The sequence below is a fragment of the Copadichromis virginalis genome, linkage group LG13, assembly GCF_057382275.1.
Source record: "Copadichromis virginalis isolate Kocher_CV1m ecotype Utaka linkage group LG13, C_Virginalis_male_GT1.1, whole genome shotgun sequence".
Taxonomy (NCBI): Eukaryota; Metazoa; Chordata; class Actinopteri; order Cichliformes; family Cichlidae; genus Copadichromis; species Copadichromis virginalis.
The window spans coordinates 26,445,801-26,473,437 of NC_140630.1; the positions used below are offsets into that span (position 1 = coordinate 26,445,801).

The 27,637-nt window shown below is 41.2% G+C and overlaps 1 protein-coding gene across 1 annotated transcript; it reads right to left on the reverse strand.

Moving 5' to 3' along the window:
- Window positions 1–1,745: 1,745 nt before the first annotated feature.
- LOC146695826 (heparan-alpha-glucosaminide N-acetyltransferase) lies at window positions 1,746–27,452 on the reverse strand. The gene is made up of 18 exons (XM_085478265.1): window positions 27,346–27,452; window positions 26,958–27,052; window positions 24,677–24,798; window positions 23,730–23,845; window positions 21,961–22,030; window positions 21,803–21,869; window positions 19,791–19,873; window positions 16,881–16,957; window positions 16,018–16,048; window positions 15,750–15,910; window positions 12,661–12,773; window positions 12,157–12,278; window positions 11,386–11,509; window positions 11,203–11,289; window positions 8,568–8,645; window positions 5,598–5,668; window positions 4,407–4,519; window positions 1,746–3,950 (listed from the first exon to the last, which is right to left on the reverse strand). The coding sequence occupies exons 1-18, from the start codon at window positions 27,425–27,427 to the stop codon at window positions 3,769–3,771; spliced, it is 1,794 nt and encodes a 597-aa protein (XP_085334391.1). The 5' UTR covers window positions 27,428–27,452; the 3' UTR covers window positions 1,746–3,768.
- Window positions 27,453–27,637: the final 185 nt, after the last annotated feature.

Below are 27,637 nucleotides of genomic sequence, written 5' to 3' on the forward strand. Positions count from 1 at the left end.
TAAAGAGAAGGAAATACGGTGGTGTGGACATGGCATCTGCAACCACAATGGTTTTCTATGTGCTTTAAGCAAGTTAAAAAAAATGCTCTAGGCTAAAAAAAATAAATAAAAAAAAAGGCAGCATAGATTCTTGTTTTGACCCTTTTGATCTTTATTAGCAGCAGCTTTCGATACGTAGGTTTTAACCTCCTCGTGATGTTACTCCGAATGAGTCAGCTAAATGCTTCTATTAAAACACAAAGCTTTCTGATGGCATGCAAAACACAAAAGATATCTTTAGACCTGTGTGGTGAGTGTATATCGATTTCATTTTCATCTCTCGACCAATCAGCAGTTCATTTCCATTGCTGGCACCATAGTTTGGAAAGCAATTAAGGATTTGAGTCTTGTTCAGGAAGGCTAGATGCACCTTCTGGGATTCAAATAACTTGTGCTCATAAGACAATTACCAAAACCCCTACACCATATTACACAATGTTATTACTGCTTCTGGAGAGTGCTGAAGGACACTGACCTGAGCGCGTTCAATAATGGTACATATACATTATACATACAGATATAAATCACTCAACCTGCTTGTCAGTCATGAGGAAATATTCTGATCTATTACTGAGAATGAACCCTATTTCACTAAGTAAGAGGCTTCGAGTGTGAAATGTGCAAACTAGAACACATGTAAAGGGCTCGGGGTCTCTGAGAGGGGCTCGTCTGATGAAATGGATTTGTGTAATTTCCCTGATTTTTCTAATGAAATAAGTGCAAAAGGTGACGGCCCCATTGATGACACCCCTCTGTGTGCATCTTGACCCCAATTATAGTACTGTGACTTGGACAGCAGATGGTACATAACACAGAGACACACATGCACACAGGAGGAGTGGCCATGGCAACAGACTCATAATGGTTGTCCTGGTGTGTAGTGGAATCACTTGGCCTAATTTGTTAAGTACCACCTCAATATATTTAATTTAATCAGTCTATTCTGAGCATAAAACAAGTGTTATCAAATGAATCCTTAGCTGCCCACACTGACAGCTTGTCAGACATGTTCTTTAGAAACAGGACAGTGCTTTAATGGGTTTCACTGATCAGCATTTTCACATTTTGTACACTGCTCTGCATCTTGCTTTTGATAAAAAACATGTGTGGTAAGTTTGCATCTAAGAAAAGCAAACTAAACTAATTAAGCCTAGACCAGCAGGTCATTTTAAAAACTCTTTTAAACTCCCACAGATGCTCTAATAATCTATAATTTACAGAGAAGAGTGCTTTTAAAAAGAAAAACATAATTATATTAGGTCAATATTATATTAGGTCAACATACATACACGTCATCCCTGAGCCAAAAGTCCAGGCTTCAGACTGCCCCTAATGTTTCTGAGCTTCTAATAGTTTTTCTCCATTATCAGGTCTGCATGATGTCAGAGAGACACACACAGCTCTGGCTGTGAGCTCGAAAGCTCCGCCCACCAGCTGTCCACACCTACTATTTACAAAGAGCAGCCAATCAGAAGAAAGTTAAAGTAAGGATCCATTGAATGGTTGTACTAAATTCCAGTATAGGGTCAAGGTCAAGGTCAGATTTATTTATATAGCACATTTCCAACAGCCGATGCTGCACAAAGTGCTTAACAATAACAATAAAATTAAAAACTACAGTGTAATACAATAATAACAATAGAAACAATAAAATAGAAGAATTGAAACAATACTAACTAATTCAGATAAATCCAAAATGTTTGGGTCATAATGTGTTAAAAGCCAGAGCGTAAAAGTGTGTCTTTAGTAAAGATTTAAATTGCTCAAGAGTTTGAGCAGATCTAATATTAAAGGGGAGACTATTCCAAAGTCTGGGACCTGCCACAGAGAAGGATCTATCACCACGAGATTTGAGGTTAGTCCGTGGAATGGACAACAATAGTTTTGAACTAGATCTCGTGGGTTTTCCTGGAGCATAGGCAGAGAGGAGCTCTGACAAGTAGGGGGGGGGCTCGGGCGTTGAGTGACTTAAAAACAAAAAGTAAGAGTTTAAATTGGATCCTGTAGGGGACAGGGAGCCAGTGTAAAGAGGCTAAAATTGGGGTTATATGCTCTCTCCGTTTGGTACCGGTTAGCAGGCGAGCAGCAGCATTTTGAACCATCTGAAGGCGATGGATGGTGGCATGATCTAGGCCATAATACAATGAATTGCAGTAGTCCAATCTGCAAGTAAGAAAAAGGTGGATGATACGCTCGAAGACGTCAGCCGGAAGGTATGGCTTTATCCTGGCTAGCTGTCTTAGCTGAAAAAAACAGGACTGAACTACTGCACTCACCTGCTTATTCAATTTAAAAGAACCATCAATGTAAACTCCGAGGTTTTTTACATGTGTTTTACAATACGAGGAGAGGGTACCCAATGTGCTGTCGATATGATTGAAATTGCCAAAAATGACAACCTCAGTTTTGTTTTCGTTTAGCTGTAAAAAATTTAATGATAACCACTGTTTAACGTCGTCAAGGCAGCGTAATAAGAGCTGCGGTTGATCTGATCCTAATTTTAAAGGTAGATAAATCTGTAGATCATCCGCAAAGCAATGAAATGAAATGCTGTACCGCGAGAAGATGGAGCCCAATGGCAGCAAATAGAGTGCGAAGAGGGCGGGACCCAAAATAGAGCCTTGAGGAACGCCGTATTTAAGAGGAGCTAATTTGGAGTTGTGGGGGCCCATATTGACATAAAAGAACCTTTCTGTCAAGTAGGAGCGAAACCACTGAAGGGCAGATCCTTTTAGGCCAGCATGCGATTCTAGCCGTGATAACAGGATGTCGTGGTCAACCGTGTCAAAAGCTGCTGACAAGTCCAACAGTAAAAGGGCAGCAGGGCTGCCAGAATCCATAGTTAAGAGAATATCGTTAAAAATCCTTAAAAGTGCTGTCTCAGTGCTATGTAATGATTTAAAACCAGATTGAAATTTTTCTGAGATCATATTAGAATCGAGGTGTGCCTGCAACTGTAGATAGACCACTTTCTCCAAAACTTTAGATAGAAAAGGAAGCTTTGAGATGGGCCTATAATTAGACAGAACAGTTGGGTCCAGGTTTTGTTTTTTAAGAAGAGGCTGAACTACAGCTTGTTTGAAGCATAGTGGGACGCAGCCTGTAGTAAGGGACGTATTAATCAATTTCAGAATAAAAGGGCCAACAATATTAAAAGTGTTTTTGAGCAGACTCGGGGGAAGAGAATCAGAGGGGCAGTGTGATGATCTTAGGCCACTAACTATCGCGGTCAGGTCCTTAAGGGAGACGGGATCAAACTGCTCTAAGACAGCTGAACACACAGGTGGAGGGCTTTGAACTGAGACAACAGACAACGAAACAAGGGCCCTAATCGATAAGATCTTGTTATTGAAAAATGCTAAAAAATCATCGCACATACTTGGTGAAGAAGTAACTCCAGGATTATCACATAAACTAAAAAAGCGATTAAGAATGTTAAAAAGTACCTGAGGCCTATGACCGTTTGCTGATACTAAGTTTGAGACAAATTGTGTTTTTGCAGTTTTTACAGCTTCTTGATAAGCAGAGAGACAAGTCCTTAAAATCTGTAAGGAAACATACAATCTGTCCTTTTTCCATCTCCTTTCAGCGTGTCTGTAGTCGCGTCTGATTATAATATACTCTAGCAAAGGAAAATTAAAAAAAAAAGTTTAAAATTAGCTTTAGAGGCTGCCTTTAAATTAAAATATAAAATAATACAATCTACAGAAGTGGGATGGATTATCCTGCTTATATTTTGAGGAAAAATTTCTTCCTGTAGAGCAGGTAGGCGATGAGCAGCCACAGTGCAGTCCCCCACAGGCTTTGAAAGAGCCACTCCCAGTGGCTCTGCTGGAAGCGCATTTCCCAGCTGAAAGGGAAGTAGAAGCCCAGGAGAGAGTGGCCAACATACACAAAGATGGAGTTCATCCCTGTGGAAGAGGGGTGGAAAAAAGACAAGTTATTGAACAGGATTTATACAATTTAAAGGATTTTTCCCTGCTTTCCATAATAGCTGAATGACTAAAGTTATGTGCAAAAAGTAAAGGCTTTATTGCAGGGATGCTTTCCAAAAAGCTTTCCAAATGAGCTAATCAGTTTAAACTCTTCTCTGGGAGTCTGGCCAATAATGCAAAAAAATTACTGGAAGAAAAGAGTGAGGACCACAAGTCCAAAACCTAGACTATAATCCCTACAAAGGCTTTCAGGACATTTGTTATATTAGGCTGAAAAATGTTTGTCTTTGCATAATCAGCTAATGAGTTGCCAAACACAATTGTCATTGTAGTCAATATTTTAAACTACGTTCCAGCATTTGTGAGGTTTTTATTCCAACCAAAGCACATACACCTTTGTAAAGCAGCCTGTCAGTACAAGAAGAAACATACCTGGGTATATGAATGGCTGTCCACCCCACCAGCCCTTGATGTCGACGACAAAGAACATGCCTCCCAGCAGCAGGAAAGACAAACAGCCCATACACATGATATAGGACAACGACCTGAAGAAACAGACCATCGACAACACTTTACTACAACAGCAACATTTTACTTGGCACATTTGGGCATCACTAAAATCTGAGCAGAATGGTGTGAAGAACAGTGTAAACACACTCAGTCCATCAATCCTCTGCTGCAGATAAATAACACCCAGAGTCTGTCCTACAAACAGTGAGGCAGTTTGCTGGACTTGTCTATAGCATCAGCATATGGACCCTTGGCATGTGCCTCATGGAGCTGTGCCAGCTAACCACGTCTCTGTCTGTTCCTAAGTGCAAGAATGCATGATGAAATATTATCGCATGTAAAATGGCTCCTTTCTAGAGCCTCCCTGCATTTATTTTTTATTTCTTTATCTCAGCTGAAGTCGAGCCAAAAACGACTCTTAGCTTGGAGTTAATTACTTTTAGACATCCCGGCAAGGACTTGTACCCAGGAGCTCAATAACCTGTGCATGATGAACTGCCTATAAAAGCCAGGTAGGTAATGGCAAGTGATGCCCCATGTGGAACATCATGAGGAATTTGCTTACACATCACAGATGAAATGGCGTTCTTCCTGCTACAACATTTGAATGATTCACATCACATATAAAGGGAAATGTGGGAGTGGAAACAAATGCACGAGTCATAAAGTAACCGATGTGTGAGGTGGTAACTGTGTCACATTTCATGCAAAATCATTACAAACATTTACCAAAGTGCTGTGCCTTGTTTTTCTAAAAAGGCTTCTAATAGTTTGGGAGCAGTTAAGACTGCGTTGTGGTTATACAGTTACATTTCCCAGAGTCTGAGCTCTTTCCATCACACAGAGGTGGTAAAACAGTGAGTGAGTGCTTCTGGGGGAGGATGAAGCATTCTTTATTTCGCTGGCCGTAAGGAAGAGTGATCATGTTGGGAGGATGTATAACGGCAACACCTCACACTCCCAACAGCCCGGGTGATTATTTACAGCCGTAGCTGTCGTTAGAGGTAAGTAAACGCGTGTTTTAGCAGCCTTGATTTGTGTCTGTTGGAAATCCCATCCTTTCTTTTTTTGTGAGGAAAAGTGGCTGGATTTAGAGGGTCAGGAAGCACTTACCAAAGGTTTTTATTGACAGGTATAAATCCTCCGTCTCGCGTGCACTTAGAAAGGATGGCTGCGGAGATTCCCTGAGGGTGGAAATGAAACAGATTTCAAATCGATGGAGGGCGATAAAGCAATCTGTATTGGGCTGCTAAAACGTGAGGCAACAGTATCAAGCAGAGTCCACCAGATAAACCGACAATCAGAGAGTTACGTGGACATGGTCCATTAACTTATACACACACACAAAACACTAGACAGGACTGCAAACACACCAAAACGATGAGCTGAAAAACATTAAAACGTGGGTTTGTCACTACAGTAAAACACCACCGAGAGGCATCTACAAAGTCCAACACACTGAGGCCCAACTGACTCCATGTTCATATTTACTCATGATCTGCTCAACTCTACATCAGTAAGCACTTTCATAGTCTTAACTATCCCCCACCCTCCCTGTATGATTTAGATACATGAAGAAAGATTTTGTGCTGCACAGAGAAACCCAGGACAGCAGATCAGGATCCAAACATGCTCGTTAGGTGGATATCCATCATGTGTATAGATGACAGAATCGATGGTGTGGAAATAGCCTAGCTGGGGCTGGATTGAGTCTCCAGGCTATCCAGGCAGCAGGATGTGGGATGGGGCTGGTATGTGGGGCAATCGCTCAATTTCAATCTCTCACTTCTGGAGCCTGATCGTTGGACTTTAATTAACAGGGGCTGCTGTTTATTATGAGGAAGACACATGGCTGCCTGTGAATATCAGCCTGCCACAGAGATCACAAAACAATAAACCATGGCCTGATGTTTACTGTATCCACACTTTCTGTTTTTCCTGTGCTTAACGCCGACCCAGTTGTCGGGTGTGTGCAGTAATAAGTTTTCTCCTCCTCTGAGGAAACCTGCTAATGTTAAGAGCACATGTCTGAAACAAAAGGCAGCTCGGCTCTGCTTCCTGCCTCCCCCTTTGAGCCGAAATCTTATTAGAAAAGTCAATATCAAGAGCAGGCCAATCGCTAAAACTAATTTTGCTTTCTGTGTTGGTAAGACATACAACCAAAAATAGACTTAACCACTGAGATTAAAAAAGTCAAATCAAATATACACGTGCAGAAACGGTGAAACAAATATATGCTGCGCTGATTCTTTATTCCCGTGTCTGTTCCTAAAATCAATAACGATGGTCTGCTCTCACTGCCAGCCGATGCAATGTGAGAAAATCTATTCTATTGCATTTTTCTATCTCAGCTAACCAGGATTTAAGCTACTCTGTCGAGCCACATCTAAATACTGTAAGATCCAGAATATCGCACCTCCAACACTGTAATCTTGAGTAGCATCCGCAGCATCTATCAGCTGGTAAACAATGAGATACAGTGGAAAAAACATTAAAGCCTAATGTTTATTTATGACAGCATGAGCTACTTTGTCACTGTGCGCCGCTGGGAGAAGCTAAATGGATCTAATTTATGTCACCTCCCTCCAGCCACTCATCGCACAATGATAGTCAATAAGATTCAACACCTGGAGACATAATGGAGCTTTGTCCTTTAAGAAGTGAGGTTAATGACGTTAAATTCTCGCAACAGAATTTCAATTGATTCTCACATATACGAGCAGGACTCTGTCACTGAGTTTCTTCCTACTGTCCTTTTGGAAAATACTGTCTGGATGGAAAAACGCTGCTGTTACAGACCTTTAAAACTTCACTGAGATATTGTTTTGGACATATTAGACTACAAAAATAAACAGATTTGACTTGAAAAACCTTATGACATAGTAGTAAATAAAATAAACAATTTCTTTAACACCAGAACCTTCAACGCTGTTTCAACTCATGTGTCAAATAAGTAAATAAACGTCTTGCAGTCATACACGTAACACTCTGAAGGAACCTGATACCCAAAGCTGGACAGAAAAGGCACCCAAATATACTGGAACTACAGAACTTCAGACAAGTCTTTCCCTGCTTCTGTGTGTTTTTTCTTTCGCTGCACAGATTTTCCGTCCTGCGCAGCTTGATTTCAAAGGCCGTGCGATGCAGCCAGCTCTTCCAGCTCTATCATCGCTCCAGGTCACAGAGCTGCCGGTTCAGGATGTCTGCCTCCACAGCACGCAGGCTCCTCCTAACCCCGTTTCACAAATGAGCTATATCTCTGGAGCATCACGCTGCACGTACATAAAAACAGTGGCAAGCACAGTTCAGCGGAGACTAGCCTTCCTACGTGTCTGTCTGTCAGTCTTGCTAGAGCAGACTAGCAGCCTCCTGTCACAGGTTTAGAAATACAAAACAAGCCATCTCCTGTAACACTTGGCTTCTCCCTGGAGGACGCATTCCCCCTCTAAATGAAATGGAGGCCAGCCTGGCTCTTTTTGTGTTTTAAGACCACCCAGAATCTCAAACAAATATGACCTTAAAAGCTTTTCAGACAGGCATTACCTTTTTATCCTAGGTTTGAATGCACTTTAATAATTCCTTTCTTAAATCTGCCATGTTTGGTTTGCTTATTGAGACCTCGCTTGCAGCTTCCTAAACTGATCATACTCTTAGAGTAGATGCTTTTATGCTTGCAGCAGACTGTAAGTAATATGCATAACTCTTCCAATCCAAAACCACATGTAAAGCACAGAGAGGCAACGAGACGCAGCGTGTATTCCCCCGAGGGTCCGGATACCCATGTCTGCCCGGAAACACAGCCACACATGGATGTTGTTTAATTGTACTGAGATCACACACATGTCCTCTGCTAAGTCCTGCTAATGAATGACTTCAGCAAGCTACAGTATGACTAATACCCAAGAGGCTGGAAAACACATTGCAGAATTTACCTGCAAGGTGAAGTGAAACACTGAGACCATAAAAGTGCTCGGCTCTGAGTGAATCACAGGAGCAGGACAGTTATTGGGTGTCTTGGTTTTAAATTAACAACTGACTTTATATTCATTTCCTACAGCAGCTCTGCTTAAAACCTCCACGTACCAGGATGAGGGTCCACACTAGGAATCGGCACAGGATGTGGATATTCATCTTTTTGTAGAAAATTATAATTTTCCCCGCCTGTGAAAGAAAGAGGCAGAAATAAGTACAGACCCCACAGCCTATTCACTCATCTCTTTAATGAGAAATACCACATAAACACCAACACCCGGTGTGTCCGCGTACTTGCCCTTGGGTAACCAAATAGGCCTGGGATGTGGCTGTCGAAGCCACGTCCCTGACATGGCGGTCACGTTTCTCCTATCCCATGGAGCCAGATGTGGGGTGTTAGTCATCCGCACCCTCTGATTAATTTGGTGATGATGAATATGTTTCAGCTGTGAACATTAGCATGGACCAACACAGAGGAAGCCAGCGGACACCTGGCGTGTCGTCTAAGACTCGCTGACTGAAGGGCTCAGAGCAAACCGCCCACGGGGAATTGAGCAATGTGGTCACTTTTTCATGTTACCTTCCCACAACCCAAATGGTTATAAGTGCCACTGTCACCATCTGAGACGCAGGTCTGAAGAACAAAAAGGGCCTTCCTACTTTCTAACAGCATTTTGTCATTAAAGTAGGGCAGCTGTGCATTTACAGTGAGACAGGAAAACATCTGTCACATAATCTTTACTGTAGTCACACTGTAGGTTTATATTAACATATTAACACTGAAGAGCATCACTGTCTGCACAATGAAGCCATTAAAACTTTCAGTCTAATCAAGTCAAACTGAGTATTTTAAAGTCACATCTTCAGAAGGTTCTGATCATTTCCTGTCTCTAAGATATTTTCAGCCTGCTTTTTGTTTTTGACAGGAAAGTTTTGTGTTCAGTTGAATTCAATTAAACTTTATTAAAATAGTGCCAAATCACAACAACAGTTGTCTAAAGTGCTTTATATTGTAAGGCAAAGACCATATAATATTACAGAAAAAACTCCAACCATCAGACAACCCCCTGTGAGCAAGCACTTGGTGACTGTGGGAAGGAAAAACTCCCGTTTGACAGGAAGAAATATCAGGCAGAACCACAATCAGGTAGATGGAGCCATAAACCACTAGTTGTGGGTTTATAAGACCTTTTTGAATAAGTGGGCTTATTATTATTATTATTGCAGTATTTTGTTGTGTACTTCTAATGTTTTATAAACCTGCAGAGACTCTAAAATATACAGTTTCTATTCAGGATCAAGTCCAGTGGAGGCAAATAAAACTTTAAGGTTTTTTTGCAATGCATTTTGAAAACACAAAACATACATATATTTTTTAGGCTCGAAATCAATTCATGGCAACTATTTTCTCAGTTAACAGTACAGTGGTGCAGTGGTTAGCATTGTCATCTCACAGCAAAGAGATTCTGGGTTTGAAGCCGCAAGCCAGCCGGAGTCTTTCTGTGTGGACTGTACAGATTCTCCCAGCGACTGCATTGGCTCTCTCCAGGTAATCGAGCTTTCTCAAGCAGCCCAAAGACACACGTTAGGTTAACTAGAGATTCTAACTTGGTGTAAATATGAATGCCAGCAGTTCACTGTCTCTACATATTAGCCCTGTGATACTGGGTTACGGGTTACAACCTGAACAGGATGCCAGTCTACCAGCTGGGCTGGACTCCAGCAACCACATGACCATGAGTGTTGTCCACATTAAAGAGGACTGGGACATTTAGCTTGTTAATTTTGCAGAAATGAGCTTCCTCCAAAGGGTGGCTGGCCTCTCCCTTAGAGATAGGGTGAGAAGTTCGGCCATCCGGGAGGGGCTCAGAGTAGAGCCGCTGCTGCTCCACATCGAAAGGAGCCAGCTGAGGTGGTTCGGGCATCTGACAAGGATGCCCCCTGGGCGCCTCCTGGGTGAGGTGTTCCAGGCATGTCCCACCGGGACGAGGCCCCGGGGCAGACCCAGGACACGCTGGAGAGATTATATCTCTCGGCTGGCCTGGGAACGCCTTGGTGTTCCCCCGGATAAGCTGGAGGAGGTGGCTGGGGAGAGGGAGGTCTGGGCCTCTTTGCTTAGGCTGCTGCCCCCGCGACCCGGCCCCGGATAAAGCGGATGAAGATGGATGGATGGATGGATTTTGCAGAGTTTAAAAGCTGATTTAAACAATTTAACCAAAGCTATGTATGGCATAGGTAATTTTACCTAAATGAATAGTGAACAAATACAGATTTGGCATAAAAAACATATGAGTGGATCTGTCCTGCACTGTATCAACAGTTCAGGCTAGTGGTGGTGCTGTTATCAGGTGTCGGAAATATTTTTGGCACACTCAGTACCCACTGAGCATTCTTCTTCACAGCCAACCTGAGTATTGTTGCCAATCAGTCCATCGCTTTGTGACCACAGTGTACATATCACCTGGTGGGTACACGCAGCATATTATAAAGCTCAAATCATCTCTTAGGTGGTCACTACAGTCATCAGGTCTCTATTCAATACAGAACCTTTGGGATGTGGTGGATTGGACAATTGTCAAGATCTGCCTATGCAGGTCACTAAAAATGCAGACACTTGGACTAAACTTGGCAGAAGCAAGCCATTTATTAAGGCTGCGCAAAAAAATACAAAGGCAGGACTAAGACTTTTTTTTTTTTTGCCACTCATGCCACTCACTGCATCGTACAGGAGAAACTTAGATCTTACCTGCATCCCTAGAAATCCAATGACAATGGAGTTGATGGTACTCAGAACCCCCTCTGGGTCAAAGGGCTGTGTGGTGCGATACATTTCCTGGAAAAAGCAAAACAAAACCATGCAGTTTATAATTTCACCTACATTGGTTTATAGCAGAAGCATTGTATTGCAATATGTGATGAACATTCCTACTTTGCACGTGGGGTATCTGTACATGTTATCACCAAACATCCACCTATCGATGTATCCCGCTGCACCTCCCGTGCAGTTTGGGTAAAGCCCGTTATCGCCAATTCCACCGGCTCCTAAATACCCTCTGTTATCAAACAAGAACATAATTATTGTAGCTGTAGTTATTACAAAAAACAATGTTTAATGAAGTGTTTTGTGTTTATATGAAAACACAATACCCAGATGCAGCAGAGAACGCTCGGTGTTCTAATACCAAAGGTGATTTTAATATTCTTAAACCCTGTATAGCAGTTGTGTCTCAAGCCACCACACATTCACGTTCAAGGAAGAAAAAACCCAAAACTCAATCAGATGAAAAGACACAGAAGGACTGAGAGTAAAAAGTGCTACAGCTTGAACCCACAGTACTGTAAACGTGATGTCATGCAGGGTCACAGAGAAGGAAAAAACAAAACAAAAGACAAAAAGCAGAAGACACAGAGCGAGGAAGATGGATCCTCTGCCTCCGCTCCTCTTATTGCACATGACAGACTGAGATTGGCTAATTAGGCTCTCTGAAGCATCCACCACGGGCCCATAAATCACAACGGTTCATAACACCTGCAACACAAGGTGCACACTCACACTGTTGCAGCACAAACAGGCCCAACTGGAGATTATCTCAGCTTCGACACATAGGAAATTTATGCTTTTAGCTTAAGTGTACGATGCATTAGTGAGGAGATTTGACCTGAAATGCTATATGACAGTGGGAGTCATGTCCAGACTTACGTGGGGCAGTTGGGAACAGGCATGAGGAAAGTTAAGCACAGCCACAAAGTCTCCAGCAGGATGATGATCAGCCACTGCGGCCAGTAAAGGAGAATATCCTGGACCGGGTTCCACCCGTTATACTGCATCATACATAAAGCACATAATATTTTTGTTTTTAGGTCCAAAACTGTTTCGCATTTAGGTATTTTTTTTAGCATTAAACTAAGTTTTGGGATAGATTGGTCCACTTGAATACACAACAAATTCATAATTACTAAACATTTTTAACTCTTCTTGGAGCTTTAGAGATGTCTGTCTGTTAATCTGGACGAATATCTGAGCTCCGCACGTAACGAATGGATGGAACTTGTTGAACTGTTCAACAAAGACTTCCACTGCACTGAACTCACAGGTCCATCGACTCTTTGACTTGTTATTCGTGTGCTTTTTCAGGTTAGACTCCTTTAATTTTTTCTCTTGTGTGTAATGACTGAAATAACTGAACTTGACAGAACTGCTCACCGCAGTCAGTGGGATTTCTTTCTGGCCCCAGAAAGTCTGCAGGAGACACAGAACAAAGTAGGTGAAGCCCAGACGCTGCAGCACTCCTGGGATCCTCAGCCAGGACCAGGACACTAGAGCACAGTGAAGAACACACAGCATGAACGCTCACTGTGGCACCTTAATACTGACAGACAGTGATTTAAATAACATATGAACTTATAATTCACAAAAAGCACGCATATTAAGTCATTTCTGTAGACACAAGAAATCAAGAATTTTCCCAATTATCCCGACGCCACTATTACTACAACTACTTCTGATAGCAAGTTGATGTACGGCATAAAGGCTGGAGAGAGCTCATGTCAGCCTTCAGGATACGAACATGTCAAGAAAGAGGGTAGCTAATCAAACATTCATCAACAGTTATCTCTCGGTCTCACCAAATTGGGAAGGATAGGACTTGCTGCTGCTGGAGAGAGATTGATGGTAATCTACACATTAGCTAATTGAAAACCTCTTTGCCACGCAAAGTGCCGTAAAAACAATATGATCCCAATCATTGATCCGGACAAATCAAATAAGAGGCGGAAATCTTTTCTTTCGCAGGAAAAGGGGAAGCTCTTACTAATGACACTTTAGTTAAAGATATATGTTACACACCCCTGCAGAGATAATTGACTGTGTCTGTCGCCTGATAAAATTATCACGTCCTACAGGAATGTGCAAAAGTATTGAGCCATTGTTCATTCCTCTATACATATAAGGCAAAAATAGTTTGATGTGACAATTTTGACGAGATCGAAAGTCAATATATTTTTTCTACACAGCCTGAACTGTCTTAGGAAAGCTTTCTTCAGATAGTTTTCAGGAGTAGTTCTCCAGGTTTCTTGAAGGACAGTTAAAGCTTTTCTTTGGATGTTGGCTGCCTTTTGTTCTGTTCTCTGTAAAGATGATCCCACACCGCTTCAGTCACGTTGAGGTCTGGGCTCTATGGAGACCTATCCTTGACTAATTGTGTTTCACTGCGTTTTTCTATCCAGGTATCATTTTGCTGATTGTGCTGAGTTGTGTTTGTCATCATTTCCATGCTGAAAAAATGAAGCTGTTGTTAACCAGATATTTTCCAGATGATACTGCATTGTGGATCAAAATCTGATGGTACTTTCCTGCATTCGTAATGTTATCAATTTTGCTAAGATACCCAACAGCACTGGCTGAAATGCAGGCCCAAACCATGACTGAGCCTCCACCGTGTTTAACAGAAGGCTGCTAACAGTCACCGTCGCAGCGCTCTCCTCACACAAATGGGAAGAAATTATGTGTTTCTGTGACAAGTTACAGAACAAAGTAACAAAGATTAAAGATTCGGTTCTTTAATTGTTTGTTAAAGAGCGTAACAAACAAGCATCCCTGGAAATGGTTAGGCACAAGGACTAGACTGAAAATGAGTGAAAAAGCAGTCAATTGTATTGATGACAATACACTATCAGCCTTTAGTGGCTCAGTGGTAACATTAACATGACAGTCTGGCACCCTGGAAGAAAATATAAAGAAATCTAGGATGGTTCAAATCTTTTGCACAGTATTAGAATAAATAATTAAGAATCAAATAGCAGAAAAGAGCAAAATGGGAAAATTTCATGTTTAATAAGAATTATCATTTTAAGTTGAATCCATTTACACAAGAGTTTGAAAGTAAGCTGCAGCAGACTGTAACACAGTTTTTCTCCCACATTTATGCATTTTCTTTGTGTTTGTGTGTAACGGACACCTTTTTTGACGTTCAATACTATTTAACTGAAGCTGTCTGCTTCCAATCTATGAGCACTTTCAGTGATAGATAGACAATATTATAATATGTTGGTAGTCAGCAAAACTGAAAAAGCCACTAAAAAAGTAGGGCAGCCAGAACTTTTCAAAACGACTGGTTTTTTGTGTTCGAACGTCCTCTTAAGGCAACTCGGTGGCAGGGGTTTGAATGAATCAACTCTCACGCCTCACGCATCTCATCCAAATCATATTTTGTATAGTAAGTTTGTATTTATTTCGAGAATAAAGTAACTACATTTCAAGGTTTTTAATATGAATCTGCTTTGACCACTTTTTGGGACATCTAACCACGGTAGGGTTTTTGAAATTACTCCTATTTGATGTCAAAGGTTAATACCTCCTTTTCTCTCTTCTGACATTGAAAAGCATTTAACATATTGAGTTAATGTGACTCCATTCTCTTATTAGATCAAGCTCTGCGACTGAGCTGCAGAGGACGTCCTTGGAGACAGAGGGCAAAGCTGCAGTTTATGGTAAAAGTCAGTGTGCTGTTGTGACCAGCTCCAGCAGCAGAGTCTACAGCAGCTGCGTGGAGCTGACGGCTGTAACACTATCTGTTTGTAATTGTCCATTACCACAGCGGTTGTTTTTGCTCTATCTGCCTCTGTTAAACGTCCCCTGGTGCTGGATTTTGAGACTGCACACACAACAACAATATTTTTGTTAACCCAGTTAAGCAGACATCCACCCAGGAAAGTCCATTAGCACCACAGATAGCTAATGTGTGAAGGGCGCCCTTTGCATCCCAGGTGGATGGGGGATTTTCAGCATTATTCCTCTCCTTTAACCCTGACCCAGCCATGAAGTTTGGCTTTTATCTCAAATCAGGAGATCAACCCACTTAACATCTCTGTCGCAGACCAACAAACAAAGAAATTTACTTGACTGTAAAAAAAAAAAGTAGCTATCACATTTGAAAAGCTAAACTCATCATTTCAGTTTCACCTAAAAAAATGAATTCAGCAGCTACTGGTTGCAGTGACGAATGAAATATCTAGTTACGACATCTGTGTCAAAAGTATTTGATGTTGCTTAATTTACAGGAAATGCACTTTGCCTTCAAGCTTGCACATGAGCGGGTGTATTACCACACAGAAATCCTTGTCCCCACCTGTGCTAATAAACTTGCTTTGCTGTATGCGAACATATTACTACATGAGCTGGAGTCTGCGTAGTGTAACTGACCTGAAAAAGTACATATCGATCGATAGATCGATAGATACACACATATGAGGATTTAGTTTGACTGAGAATCAGAATACACAATGTGCACCTACGTGGTCCGTCTTTGGGAGAGTAGTTGAGAAAGCAGAAGCCGAGCAGCAAGAGGACGACTGTTCTCCAGGTGATTTTTCGTAGCAGCTGCAGGCGGCTAACTCCTCTCCTCTGCATGGAACTGAAAGCCAAAGCCACTGAGGTCCCAATTACAAACACAAACCTGGAAGACATAACAGGATTATGCCATTCAAACCCACATATGAACTGTACAAACAAGAAAAGTAGTAAAAGACGTTAAATAGGTCAGGCCCCTTGTGCCAAACCTACCATGGCATGACAAGATCCGCCACAGTTAGACCTGCAACAATTTCAGAAGCATAAAATCAATTAATACCAACAGACCAACACACACTTGATCTCATCAGAGAGTTTACAGTTCTTGCCCTTCCATACACACAAAGACAACAAGATGAATTAAAAACAATGCTCCGTCCTTAAAGCGCTGCTTCTGTCATTAACTTTCCATTTTGAAGAGGCGTGATTAATAAATATTTACACTCCTGTGACAGCAGCAGTCCTGCAGCCAGGCGAAGATTAATCAATCCAGCTCTGAAATCAATGCACCTCTGTACATGTGGCAAAAAAAGCTATTACAAAGTTAAAATTGTGAACACCCATAAACAATTACAGGAATTTTCGAGAAAAAATTGAAACTGAAATTAAAACAAAAAAAATAAAGTTTATAAGAATATTTACTTTTTCTTGTTTTAAATACTTTTTCAACCAAAATCTCTACTTCAACCAAGATGCCTTGCTTAAGAGTACCTCAATACTGGCTATCATAACATTGGAGTGTTACTCATTCCTTCCTCCTCCCTCATCTTCTTCCAGCTGTCATTTAAATCCTCCTCCTCTCCTCCCTGATCATTAACAAGAATAAACATCTATGGATCATGGTGTTGATTTTGCTTGTATGAGAAATGACACCCTGTGTTTTTCTTAACTACATTCATCATAATTAGTGACAACGCGTCAGAAAACTCTGCTAACACTATGGGGAGGATTTCGCCGCTGAAGATCAGGCGATTGCTGCATCATCGTTGTGTGCAGGGAGTAAGGTGCGGGCTGTAGGGTACAAGCAACTGATTTAGTTTTCCCTTATGTCAATTCACGTGCATCATGTACTTAACCGTTCCAAGGTGCGTGCTGAAAGAACCAGTAGCCTCCACCACCATAGTTCACAAACACCATCACAGTCAGGGAAAACCTATAAAGACAATACAAGTCGATATCCAGGAAAGAACAAATGAAGAAAATGTGTGAGTGAGGCTGAAAAACTGTCAATAAAAATATATTATTCAAGTGCAATCCTTGATTAGAATTAAAAATTAACTTCTGAATTAAAGTTAAAGAGAACACAAGAGGGGCTTTTATTCAGTCTCCCTCCAAATGCAAGGTAATGCAATCTAAGCATTATGAATCACTCAGGAAATGAACGCTTGTCCTCTGGATCTCCTCAAGCAGGAGTGCTGACTAAAGACTTTGCATCTAATATATGATACACTTTATACTTTAGCACTGGCCGAGTCTGCTGAAACACAGCGCACGTGATGGAGTGCTTCACTGAATCATACACTGGAGGGAAAAAGGTGTTTGCGTTGCATGTCAGAAAATGGGCAGTGGGCCACTACACAACACAAACTTGCACGGTAATGCAATGATCTGGGCCAGGCTGAATCTTTTCACCATCTGTAATACGTGAATTTATGTTTTCGTGCGTAATCAAAAAGAGTAATAAAATCATAAAGGGGGGGGGGGGGGGGGTCGTAACAACATTACGACAACCTTTAAGAAACAGCCTGCCTGATAAGGTGCACTGTATCTACCTCTGCCTCCTCTTGTTTTTCTGCCTAGATTCAATTAAGAGCTGCACTGAAGCCATTACTGCTCTTTTAGCCCCAACCTGCTGATACAAGATTTTAATCGGTCACTATCATCTCAAAAGGGCTATTAAAGCAGAGTAAACCCTGCTGCATGTGTCCATGTTCTCTTCCTCTCTCTCTCTCTCTCACACACACACACACACACACATGCACACACACACGCACACAAGCTATCGTGTAAATTTTGATGAACGCATCCATTAGTTGTCATGGCAACAAAGACAAAGGTTAAATCGCCAGCCAGATGAGACCCTGTGAAAATTGCAGTAATATCCCAGATTATTGGCCATACTTATAATTAAAATTCCCCGCTGTCCGATTGGAAATGAGACCCCCATCACTTTACATATGCCACACATCTGTGACAATACAGGCTGCTAATTATGATGAGTGCTCAATTAACATAATGTACACTAAGGAACTCTTTGTTTTCTGTTGGATCAAAGTTAATAAGGTGCAGGTTGACACAGCAGGCATTTTCTTTTTTTTTTTGGTTCCTAATCAAGTTTAGGTTGTTAATATGCCTTTGAAGCTCTGCAGTGAACATTTGCCACTTTAGTAATAGACTTAATTCCTTTCTGGGAATGAGCAGGAATGATTTATAGCTAACAGATTACAGAGAGACCTGTCTGTTGCAGCACTGACAGCCAGTTATGACTCACTGATAGACACTTATGGACGTCTTTGATTTGAATCATTGTACATGCATTACCAATTAGAGTATCAGCTTAGTACTTTCCCCCCATTGCTAATGGATAGCTGCAGTCTATCCCTGCACAGTGTTGAGTTACCCACTGTACTGGCCATATCAAGTACATGGACACCCAATCTAGTCATAATAAATTACAACTACAGTTGAAAAGCCAAGGTTCTATTTTTTTGTGGCCAAACATCAGAGCGTATCTGAAACCCAATATGTAGGAAAACTTGGATCTCAGTCAAAATAAGGCACAGAATGAGTCAGCCACCTGCTGTTAAATGCGGCTCACAGTTCTTGGTTTTGCTGTAATAGTTGTTCCGTCAGTTGTATGCTGCTGCTAACTACTGACAGTGCGATTTTCAACGGTGACGAAACTGGTGAAAGGCTTTTAGCAATGTGGCACAAGATTAAAATCCAAATCCTTTTAGAAAAATTAACGTGCGACCATACGCCACAGTTCTCTGTATATCATGTCAGGAGAGCCCGAGCAATGATCAGAAAAACCTTTCAGCTGGGAAGAAAAGCTGTTTGGCTTCAGAAATGTCTCAGCATTTATGGCAGATGACTGATGTGTCTGTTCTCTGTAGAAAGCTGTTACTTATCCGGGGGTAGGGATCATAAGTCATGGGTCTGAGGAGGCGCACACAGCGTTAATCTTTAGAGCTGAGTCACAGTTTGATTAAGTGTGACGCCAGGTAGGAGCGTTTCCGGTATTACCATTCAGGTAACCCCGGAGTGACATTTCAGCTAACGAGATTGAGGAGGACTGAGGCAGGAAGTGGAAATGAAGGGAAATAAAACTGAAATGTATCCTCCCCCTGAACTCATACAGATTCTGAAAATGCACTCAAGCGCTTGAGCTCCCAAACTAAATAACAGCATGTTGTATTTTCAGCCCGCCACATATGCTCGGTGATTTTCAGCTGGCTCCTCGTCCAAAAGGAAGCCACAGATGGAGAAGATGCCAATTGTCTGCTGGATGCTGCCTGTGTGCTGCTGGATTTCCTCTCGCTCTTCAGTTTGGCAGGAGATCTATTGCTGGGTGGATGTGTGCTGATATGTTGACTGTATTATTACATCAATTATTTGGCGAGGGGGAGGTCAAAGCCACACCAGCATCCTGTTTCCAGAGAGGCGTGCTTTGTGTCTAGCCCTAGGCCACAATTAAGGCGAGCAGGGAGCCCAGATTCAATCACATGCATCACTCCTGTCCAACAGAAACACACTGTTCCAAACCCAACACACACTGCTATCAGAAACCATGCCCAAAGCTATACCGCCTGATAACAAAAGCTTGAAGGAGCATGTGGCCAGACTGTGACCCCTGTAATTATTCATTATGTCAGGCCTGTAGATCTTTATGATGCCTCAAACTTCTCTAAAAAGAATTAACATGTGAACGAGCTCCATGTGGTGATAGAGCGATAAACACGAATGACTGTTGAAGGTGAACATACCCTCGGAAAGTATCCAGGGAGAGCAGACGTGTTGGTTTAGCTTTAACAGCACCGTGTGCAGTTTCACTAGCATGTGATTCTTCCTGGAGAAAAAACAGCAGGGAGACAAAATAATGTCAACACTCACTGGGATAAAACACCAGTGTGGGTTACTTAAGGGGATTTGACAATTACCAGTGCTTTAAGCTCCATTCATTGTTGCACTTTTAGGGTTAAGGTCGCTTAAGCAGATATTTAAACCCCAAATCAAACTTACATATTTTTCATATCTAGATAGTTTTCTAATCAGCAAAAAAAAATCAATAAAGGAAGAAGAAGAAACACTTTTGACATCTAACAAATCATAAAGTTTGATAACACAAATGTTCCAAAAACATGAAGCACAACACTCTGAGTTATTCTTAAGCAGCTTAATGCTCTGCTTTATTAACTAGGTGCTGCTGTCTGTCTTTGCTTGCTGGCCAGTTAATGTAAAGTGGGCTCATTTCTTTAGATTTTACTTGGGAAATGGGAAAACGGGGGCAGAGTTTTGTTGACCTGTGATAAAATACATGGAAATACAATACATGAGGGATAAACTGCACTATTCCTAACAAGCTTTAAAGTCAGTATTTGGTACGGTCACCATCATGCTGAAAATTCATTTTCTACATTGATACTTGCATCAGTTTTTACAAGATCCTCAACATCACCGACTGAAATGCAACCTCAAAACATGACACAACCTCCACCTTGTTTTACAGATGGTTATAGATAATCATCTCTGCTGAACTCCTCCAAATATATAAAAAATAAATAAAAACCATGGATTCATCTTTCCATAAGACTTGATGTCCTACCGCAGTATTTTCTCCTTGTTTCACTTTCTTAAGAATTTTCTTAAGAACATGACAGTTTATGCATGTAGCCTTTCAGGCCTGTGACTTCTTCTTTTTTCCAGTTTCTTTACATTTTTAGGGACATCCTGCAGACCGTGCCAAGATGTGCCATGTTTCCAGCTAAAAGCTGTTTGGGAATTTACCTCGTCAGTGTAAAAATTCTATTTTATGTCATGTGTTTTTGTGACAGGTTGAAAAAACCTGGATAACTTTTGCTCAAGAGCACTTTTAAAACATTGCAAAAACGTCTGGCTCCTTGGAAGCAAAATATAAAGAACTAAGTGGAGACTTTTGCACACTGTACATAAAATGGCAACACATTTGGCTTTTTATTTGTAGGTAGCAACAGGTAGCAAACTTGTTTAAAAATACTGATAAAGTCAAAGGTTCACTGCTTCCTCATTCACAACTCCTCAAAATTCTCTCCGCCCCGCGTCTTCCCCCTCCTCTCACTGTGTGAAAGGCAACATTTCGATGACTCTGGCCTGTTGCCCTCTCAGTTGGATTAGCCTGGCGTGCTGGCCTCCATGCAGCATTTTAAAGAGCCAGAGCAGGAAGACACCCGCGCTAATATGTCGTGATGGATTTGCGTGCCATCCAGACAACATATGGAAGCCAGAGACATTTTGCTTGAAAGAATGAGAGGAGCTATTCATGTTCACTGAAAATACATGGCAGCTCTTGCCATGAAGCCCGATGATTGGACGGATACAACACTGTATCGTTTTCTATGTAAGTCTGCTGTGTAACTGGCTCTGCTAACATTTATATCAATCACTCCATTAGTGTCTCCCAAACGGCTTGATGACTGGAGCCTCAGAGCAATTTTAGAATGCATCTCGGGCTGCATAGCCGGCCAATGATAATGGTGCAGTTTAACTGCTGGATCAAACAATATTTGATTACCAGAAAAAGGTTTCTACATGAAAGAGATTGTGTAGTTACTTTATATTTTGTATTTCAAGAACAGTAGCAAAGATTTACTGTATATTTAAAAAATAATTTGCTTTTTAATTTAAACTCATAATGGACATACTTTGAGCTGTTTATGACTTATTTAATCAAAATATAATCTCATCTGACATAAAAAAAAATCTAATGTAATATATTTATTAGAAGCAGCATTTAACTTACATTCTCTTCTGAATGCTGTGGGCCTTGGCAGCAAATAGTCTTTATAAATTTTGATGTACAACGCCTCCTGGAAAAAGAAAAACTTTAGGCTGCCCGGTTCTGATGGAAAAGCAATCAGTGCAGGATTCTTGCAGATGATGTAAAAAACACACATGTACCTGCAGATGTAGGGTATCACAACGAATAACAGAGCGATTACAGCCAGCAGGAGTGCTGCCACCAAAATAGCTGGAAAAATAAGTAAAAGGAAATCATTCTGTACCATTCTCTGTCCATGTCAGAAACTTTATACACTACATCTCTATCAGACCAGGATCTGAGTGGGGATAAAGGGGATGACTGCCAGTCCAAACTGTCTGCTATACTAGCCTGTGGGCTCCCCTGTGGCTGTCTTTCAGTCAACCAATGTCAAAGGGGATCCCTCAAGTGATAAACAAGAACCTAATGAAAAAGTCTTGGTTGAGCCGCCGAGGAGTAATCACTGCGGGTAATCTAACCCTGCAGGCATGTGAAAATGAAAATGTAAGGCTGTGCTGGAACAAGGATGAGAAAACAATGACTTTGCCAGACTGCCGGAGGGCAGCACAGATAGGAGCAGGGTCAACTTGAGGTTTACAGTGCAAGAGGGCACAAACACTGTAGCGAAGATGGATTTTGTTTGCCCCCCCCCCAAAAAAGGAATAGAGCTCTGAAAGCCACCGATTTGCAAACAAAGGGAGATATTTTACACCTGTAGTACTGATTATAAAACTACCTAGGCTTTATGAAATCTCCACATGGTCTTCTTTCGTCAAAGCACAGGAGAGCAGAGTACACGCAGTGGAAGAACAAACAAAAAGATGCCATTTTAAGCCGAGCTGAATCCACACAAGGACATCCACTCTGAACAAAGAGCGGTCACTTAATCTCCTCGGAAAAGTCATGGCATCTCTGGTGTCCATTCATAAAAACACCACAAAGCTCTCAGCGCATGAACCACATTAGAGCTCAGCCACAGACATGCTCGCTCCATCAGTAACCGTTGGTATAAATAGAAAATGAATGGTAGACACTGAAACAACTGAATTAATTTGAGTTCATTGATGTATAAAAGTCGAACAAAGACTTAATAGGAGTCGATCCTGTAGATTTCCTTGTAAGAATTAAGGGCTCTGCAGGTGACTTGTGGTCTGTGGTGTGATACAGAATACACTACTAACACGATTAAAGGGTGCATTTGATAGCAGCTTCACAGAAACATATGCTTAAAGTAATGATCTCATGCTGCTCTGTGGCCAATCAATCTCAGACACTGAAGTAAACTTTTAAAATTCCCTAGCAGAGCACCTCATACCTTTCTTGAGCTGCTGACCAGACCGTTACTTAAGGTGAACAATTCCTATGGGGAGTTTGTATAATCACCGGTCTGTGGAGCTAATGGAAGATCATCATACTGTGAGAGGTGCAGTCACACTGACCATAACAGATAATGGCTACTTGGCCTTAAAAGTCTGATCTACAACATAATCTGCAATATTGTTAAGTAGTGTGTGCATTATGGAGAGAGGCGCTTTCAAAATCCCATTACGCCCTAATCCTTCCACACTCCCTAATGTATTACCCACAATGCTCTACGAGCCAGAAGCAGGCCTTCAAAACAAGCAGAAAAGCTTTTCTTTTATCCCTTTTCAAGAAAGCGAGTCTGATCTGATCAATACACATCATGTCCCAAGAGATGGATGAGAACTGCTGCTCAGTGGATGTGGACAAAAGCAGTGATTCTCCTCTTTGCTGACTCAATTAATGGGATCAAAGGCTTGGCTGGAGTTTGCAGACAGGTACCTTTGCTGTCACTGCGCCCTCACAGCTGAATCCCAGCAGTGTCGGTCAGGGATTCAAAACATGGAAATTTGTCCTCATGTATTTTTCAGCAGTGCTGCGTACTTACGCAGATAGGCATTATTTGGTCTTCTATCCACAATGTGAGTGCAGCTGCGATTATTTGCATCTAGGGTGTAAATCCAAATAGAGTAGTGACCACCTTCCTCATACGTTTGACTCCATCTGCATGGAAAAACAGTGAAATAGTCACAAAGTCTTAAAAGCTCCTATTTGATGCCCGGTTAAACTGTTTTCTTTAAAAGCACATTGCTGCTCTCCTGCTGCAGTAGCACAACTATAAAGCTCAGGAGCACCACCTAGTGTCTGAAGGCTTAAAGTGCATGCCCCTGTCTTCTCACCGTCTCCAGTTTCAGGCCCCAAAAAAAACATCCCTGTGCAAGACTCGCTCATATTGATCCACTGTTGGGATGACATACTAGCTATCACTTGGAGTGTTTTTTTCAAACTGGGAAAAGTAAATCAATAGCAACACAGGCTGGTTAGAGACCTCAGCATTGATTTAAGAAGACCCAGCCCTTTGAAAGGACATAAAAAGCACAAAGGCTTTTCATGGTGCACCATCGCTTAGAGGTGGCCCCAAAATAGAAAGCTTTGCCCTCCTGTGTGGGATGTTCTGGGTGTTTATACATATTAGATCTGTCCTAACTGTTTAACATCCCAGCTGATTCTTCCCCAGGACATGTGGCTTTCAAGCTTTAATGAGCCCTTTTCATCAATATTGGAATGTCAGGTCTTATTAACCCCAAAACAGCCTGTGATCAATACACTGTGAGGTGGTTTAAGGGAGGGCATAACTCAGGTCCAGAAAATGGGTCAGGGTTACTCCTCCAACCCTGTAAATAATTTCACAGGCTGCTGATGCAATCATGTCACCACACTATATTATATCTTAAAACAAGAGCAATGCACTTTCACAGGCAAACAAGCAAACGAGAGACAACTTGCATCTAATTTGTTTTAAGTACCATCTTGAACAAATGTTTAACTTGTTACCTGCAAAAGGTTGCATTCCTGGTTTGTGATTCCACTTGTACTGTCAGAGTAAATTTGGTGCTGATTATTGCAGAAGCATTATTGTTGTTGGGTTTCACTGTGACCAAATGTTGGTACAAACACTGAAAAGCAAAACAAATAAATAATAATTAAATGGGCCTAGCATTAACTTAATAAAAATGAATAATTGTTTGTAAGTAAAAGACTAATTTGATTTAATGATTTAAAGGAATGTGCAAAAAGGGAAAAAATAGTACAATTCAGACAAGCTAGAAAGTCAATATTTAATCTTCCTTTAATCTTCAACACAGTCTGAACTTCTAGCTTCCTTGTAATTTCTTTAAGTAGTCTGTTGGAAGAGTTCTTGAGGCTTCCTGAAGGAAATTGAAAGCTCTTCTTTGGATGTTGGCTGCCTTTTGGTCTTTTCTCTGTCAAGATGATCCCACACTGCTTCAATAACGTTGAGGTCCGAGCTCTGAGGAGGCCAATCCACGACTGCTAGTTTTGCACCGTGTGGTTTTTCTATCCAGGTACGCTTTTACAGCGCTGACACTGTGTTGGGGATCATTGTCGTGCTGGAAAATGAAACTGTTGCCCATGCGATGCTTTCCACATGGTGCTGCATTGCGGATCAAAATTTGATGATTCTTTTTTGTGGTCATAATTCCATAAATTTTGACAAGACAACACTATCGACTGAAACGCAGGCTCAACTAGGATTTGGACAAAATTTGGATTCATCACTCAGTAAGACCTGTTTTTGTGTAATTTGGCATTCCTCAGCCTTTCCTCTGTTTCTTTTCTTGGATAATTTTTTCTAGACAGCCAGCCTTCCATTAAAACAATTTCTCATAAAACTCCTTCTTCTTCCTTTTCTGTCCCCCACTTGTCCAGTTTCCTTACACTTTTTAAGAACATGGAGCAATATGCCACGTTTCCAGCTAATAGCTCTGGGAATCACCTTGTTGATTTTTATGAGAGGATGCTATTAACAAAGTGCCTAAAGATTAAATTTAAAATTGATTCTTTGTCTGTCTTTGCCTGTGTAGACACAACACTGGTCCATCCCTTGAGTTAAGTGCCTTTTATATGCATGCATGATTCAAAGGTCAGTGTTAAGTGGTTTAACAAACAAAACACATTCCTCTGGAATTGGTCAGGACTGAAAAAGAGTGAAAAAGCAGCCAATGTCCAAAGAAAACTTCAGAAGGCCTGGAGAAATATTGCTCAAGAACACTTTAAAACATTGCAAGAAAAGTCTGGCTTCCTGGAAGCAAAATATAAAGAAATGACAGGTGGCTCAAAAACAGTTGCACAGTAAAATATAATTAAAGGTTGGATGGTAATATAATGTGCAGAGCAGTGAATTTACAAGCCAAGACGGCCTACGTATAAACAATAGGTCTCCTCATTGACAAACTAAGTTGGGAAACACCCAGTGATAATTCCTTTCCAAGACTGTATGGAGTGAATAATAGTGTTACGGTTTTACAGGGCAATCATAGAAAGCTTATTCAATATGAAATTACAGCATGGTTTAGTAATCTAACAATGCACTAAAAAAGCATGGCTGCAAATGAATTTTCAGAAATGAAAAAATACAAGTCCATACAGAGCCTGCCTAAGCAGGTACTTTACTTGTAACATCCTCTCGTCTCAGGATTCAAACATTTGACATGAGGAAGCATACTCAAGGTTCAAAGTTCAAAAGGTATCATATCGTTAGCTTCATAGCATAATTGCCTAAGTCATTGACTTAGTCAAGTGACTTAGGCAATTATGCTATGAAGCTAACGATATGTTCCAGCCTCCATTATGCTGCTGAACAGCAGTGTTAAATTATTCAAGGAACAGCACATACTTGGACTTTAAGCACTAAATTTTTCTTACTTTATGCTTGTCTTGTTTTTTCATACAGGTTTATCTGGTTTTACGTATATTCATATGTCTCGTGATGTTTTTATGATGTTCCCTTTACGTTTCCTGATGTCTTTAATAATTCATGGTTGCTTTTTCCAGCAGTAACTGTAGCGCTGTACCCACAGCACATTCCTCTCAGAGACAATCAAGCTCATTTTATAACAAAGGAGAGAAAATCACACATTTCCCTTATGTGAAATTTGACAACAACTTCACAGTGAATTACAATGTTTAACTTTACTGCATCTGTATGTTTGCTAAGATCAGTTTGCGTGACTATAAACTTTTTGAGGAACTGAAAGCGATTTTCCTGCTGATGCTGTGTCTTAATAAAACCACAGTGACGGTGGATATTCTTTACCTTGTAGCAGTAATCTGATGTGTAGGAAGCATGCACTTCTTCAGTCAGCTGGTTATGAAATATGAGCAAAGCCTGATCCATTTTCAGATGAGAGCCTGCATAGATTTAACACAGGCCTGATTTATTAGCTGAGAGTTCTCTTGGACATTATAAAGACAAGATGACAGAACATGGCATCTAATCACTATCACCACTGTGAGCGTGACACTGACTAAATTCCCATACTGACATGTCCATTTGTTGTAATTCAATTCAAACCAGAATTAAGGAGACCGAACAGTGACTTTCACAAGAAGATCAAAAGAGTATAGACAGTACAGTTTTTGCTGCTACTACCAGGACATTTGTGCACAGATGCCTTCACCAGAGCGATCCCCACCCTCCTCACCATTTTCGATGTGTCCTCCGATGCCGCTGGTAAAGAGGATTAACAAAGTTAGACTTGCATGTAGCAGTGTCCTGGACTCCATGTTTCTAGCCGTAACCAGCCTTGTCTACTGCTCATCTTTATAACTCTCACAATATAACCTGTGGTCAAAGGGCAGTATGCATACGTAATTGTTGGTTCCCTTTTCATGTGCTGTTTTGTGCTTACATTTAAGATCACATGTAATCATTGTCATGATTTGACATGAGGGATGCTAAGTAAAATCAGACTAATAATCAGTGAGTTTAAAACG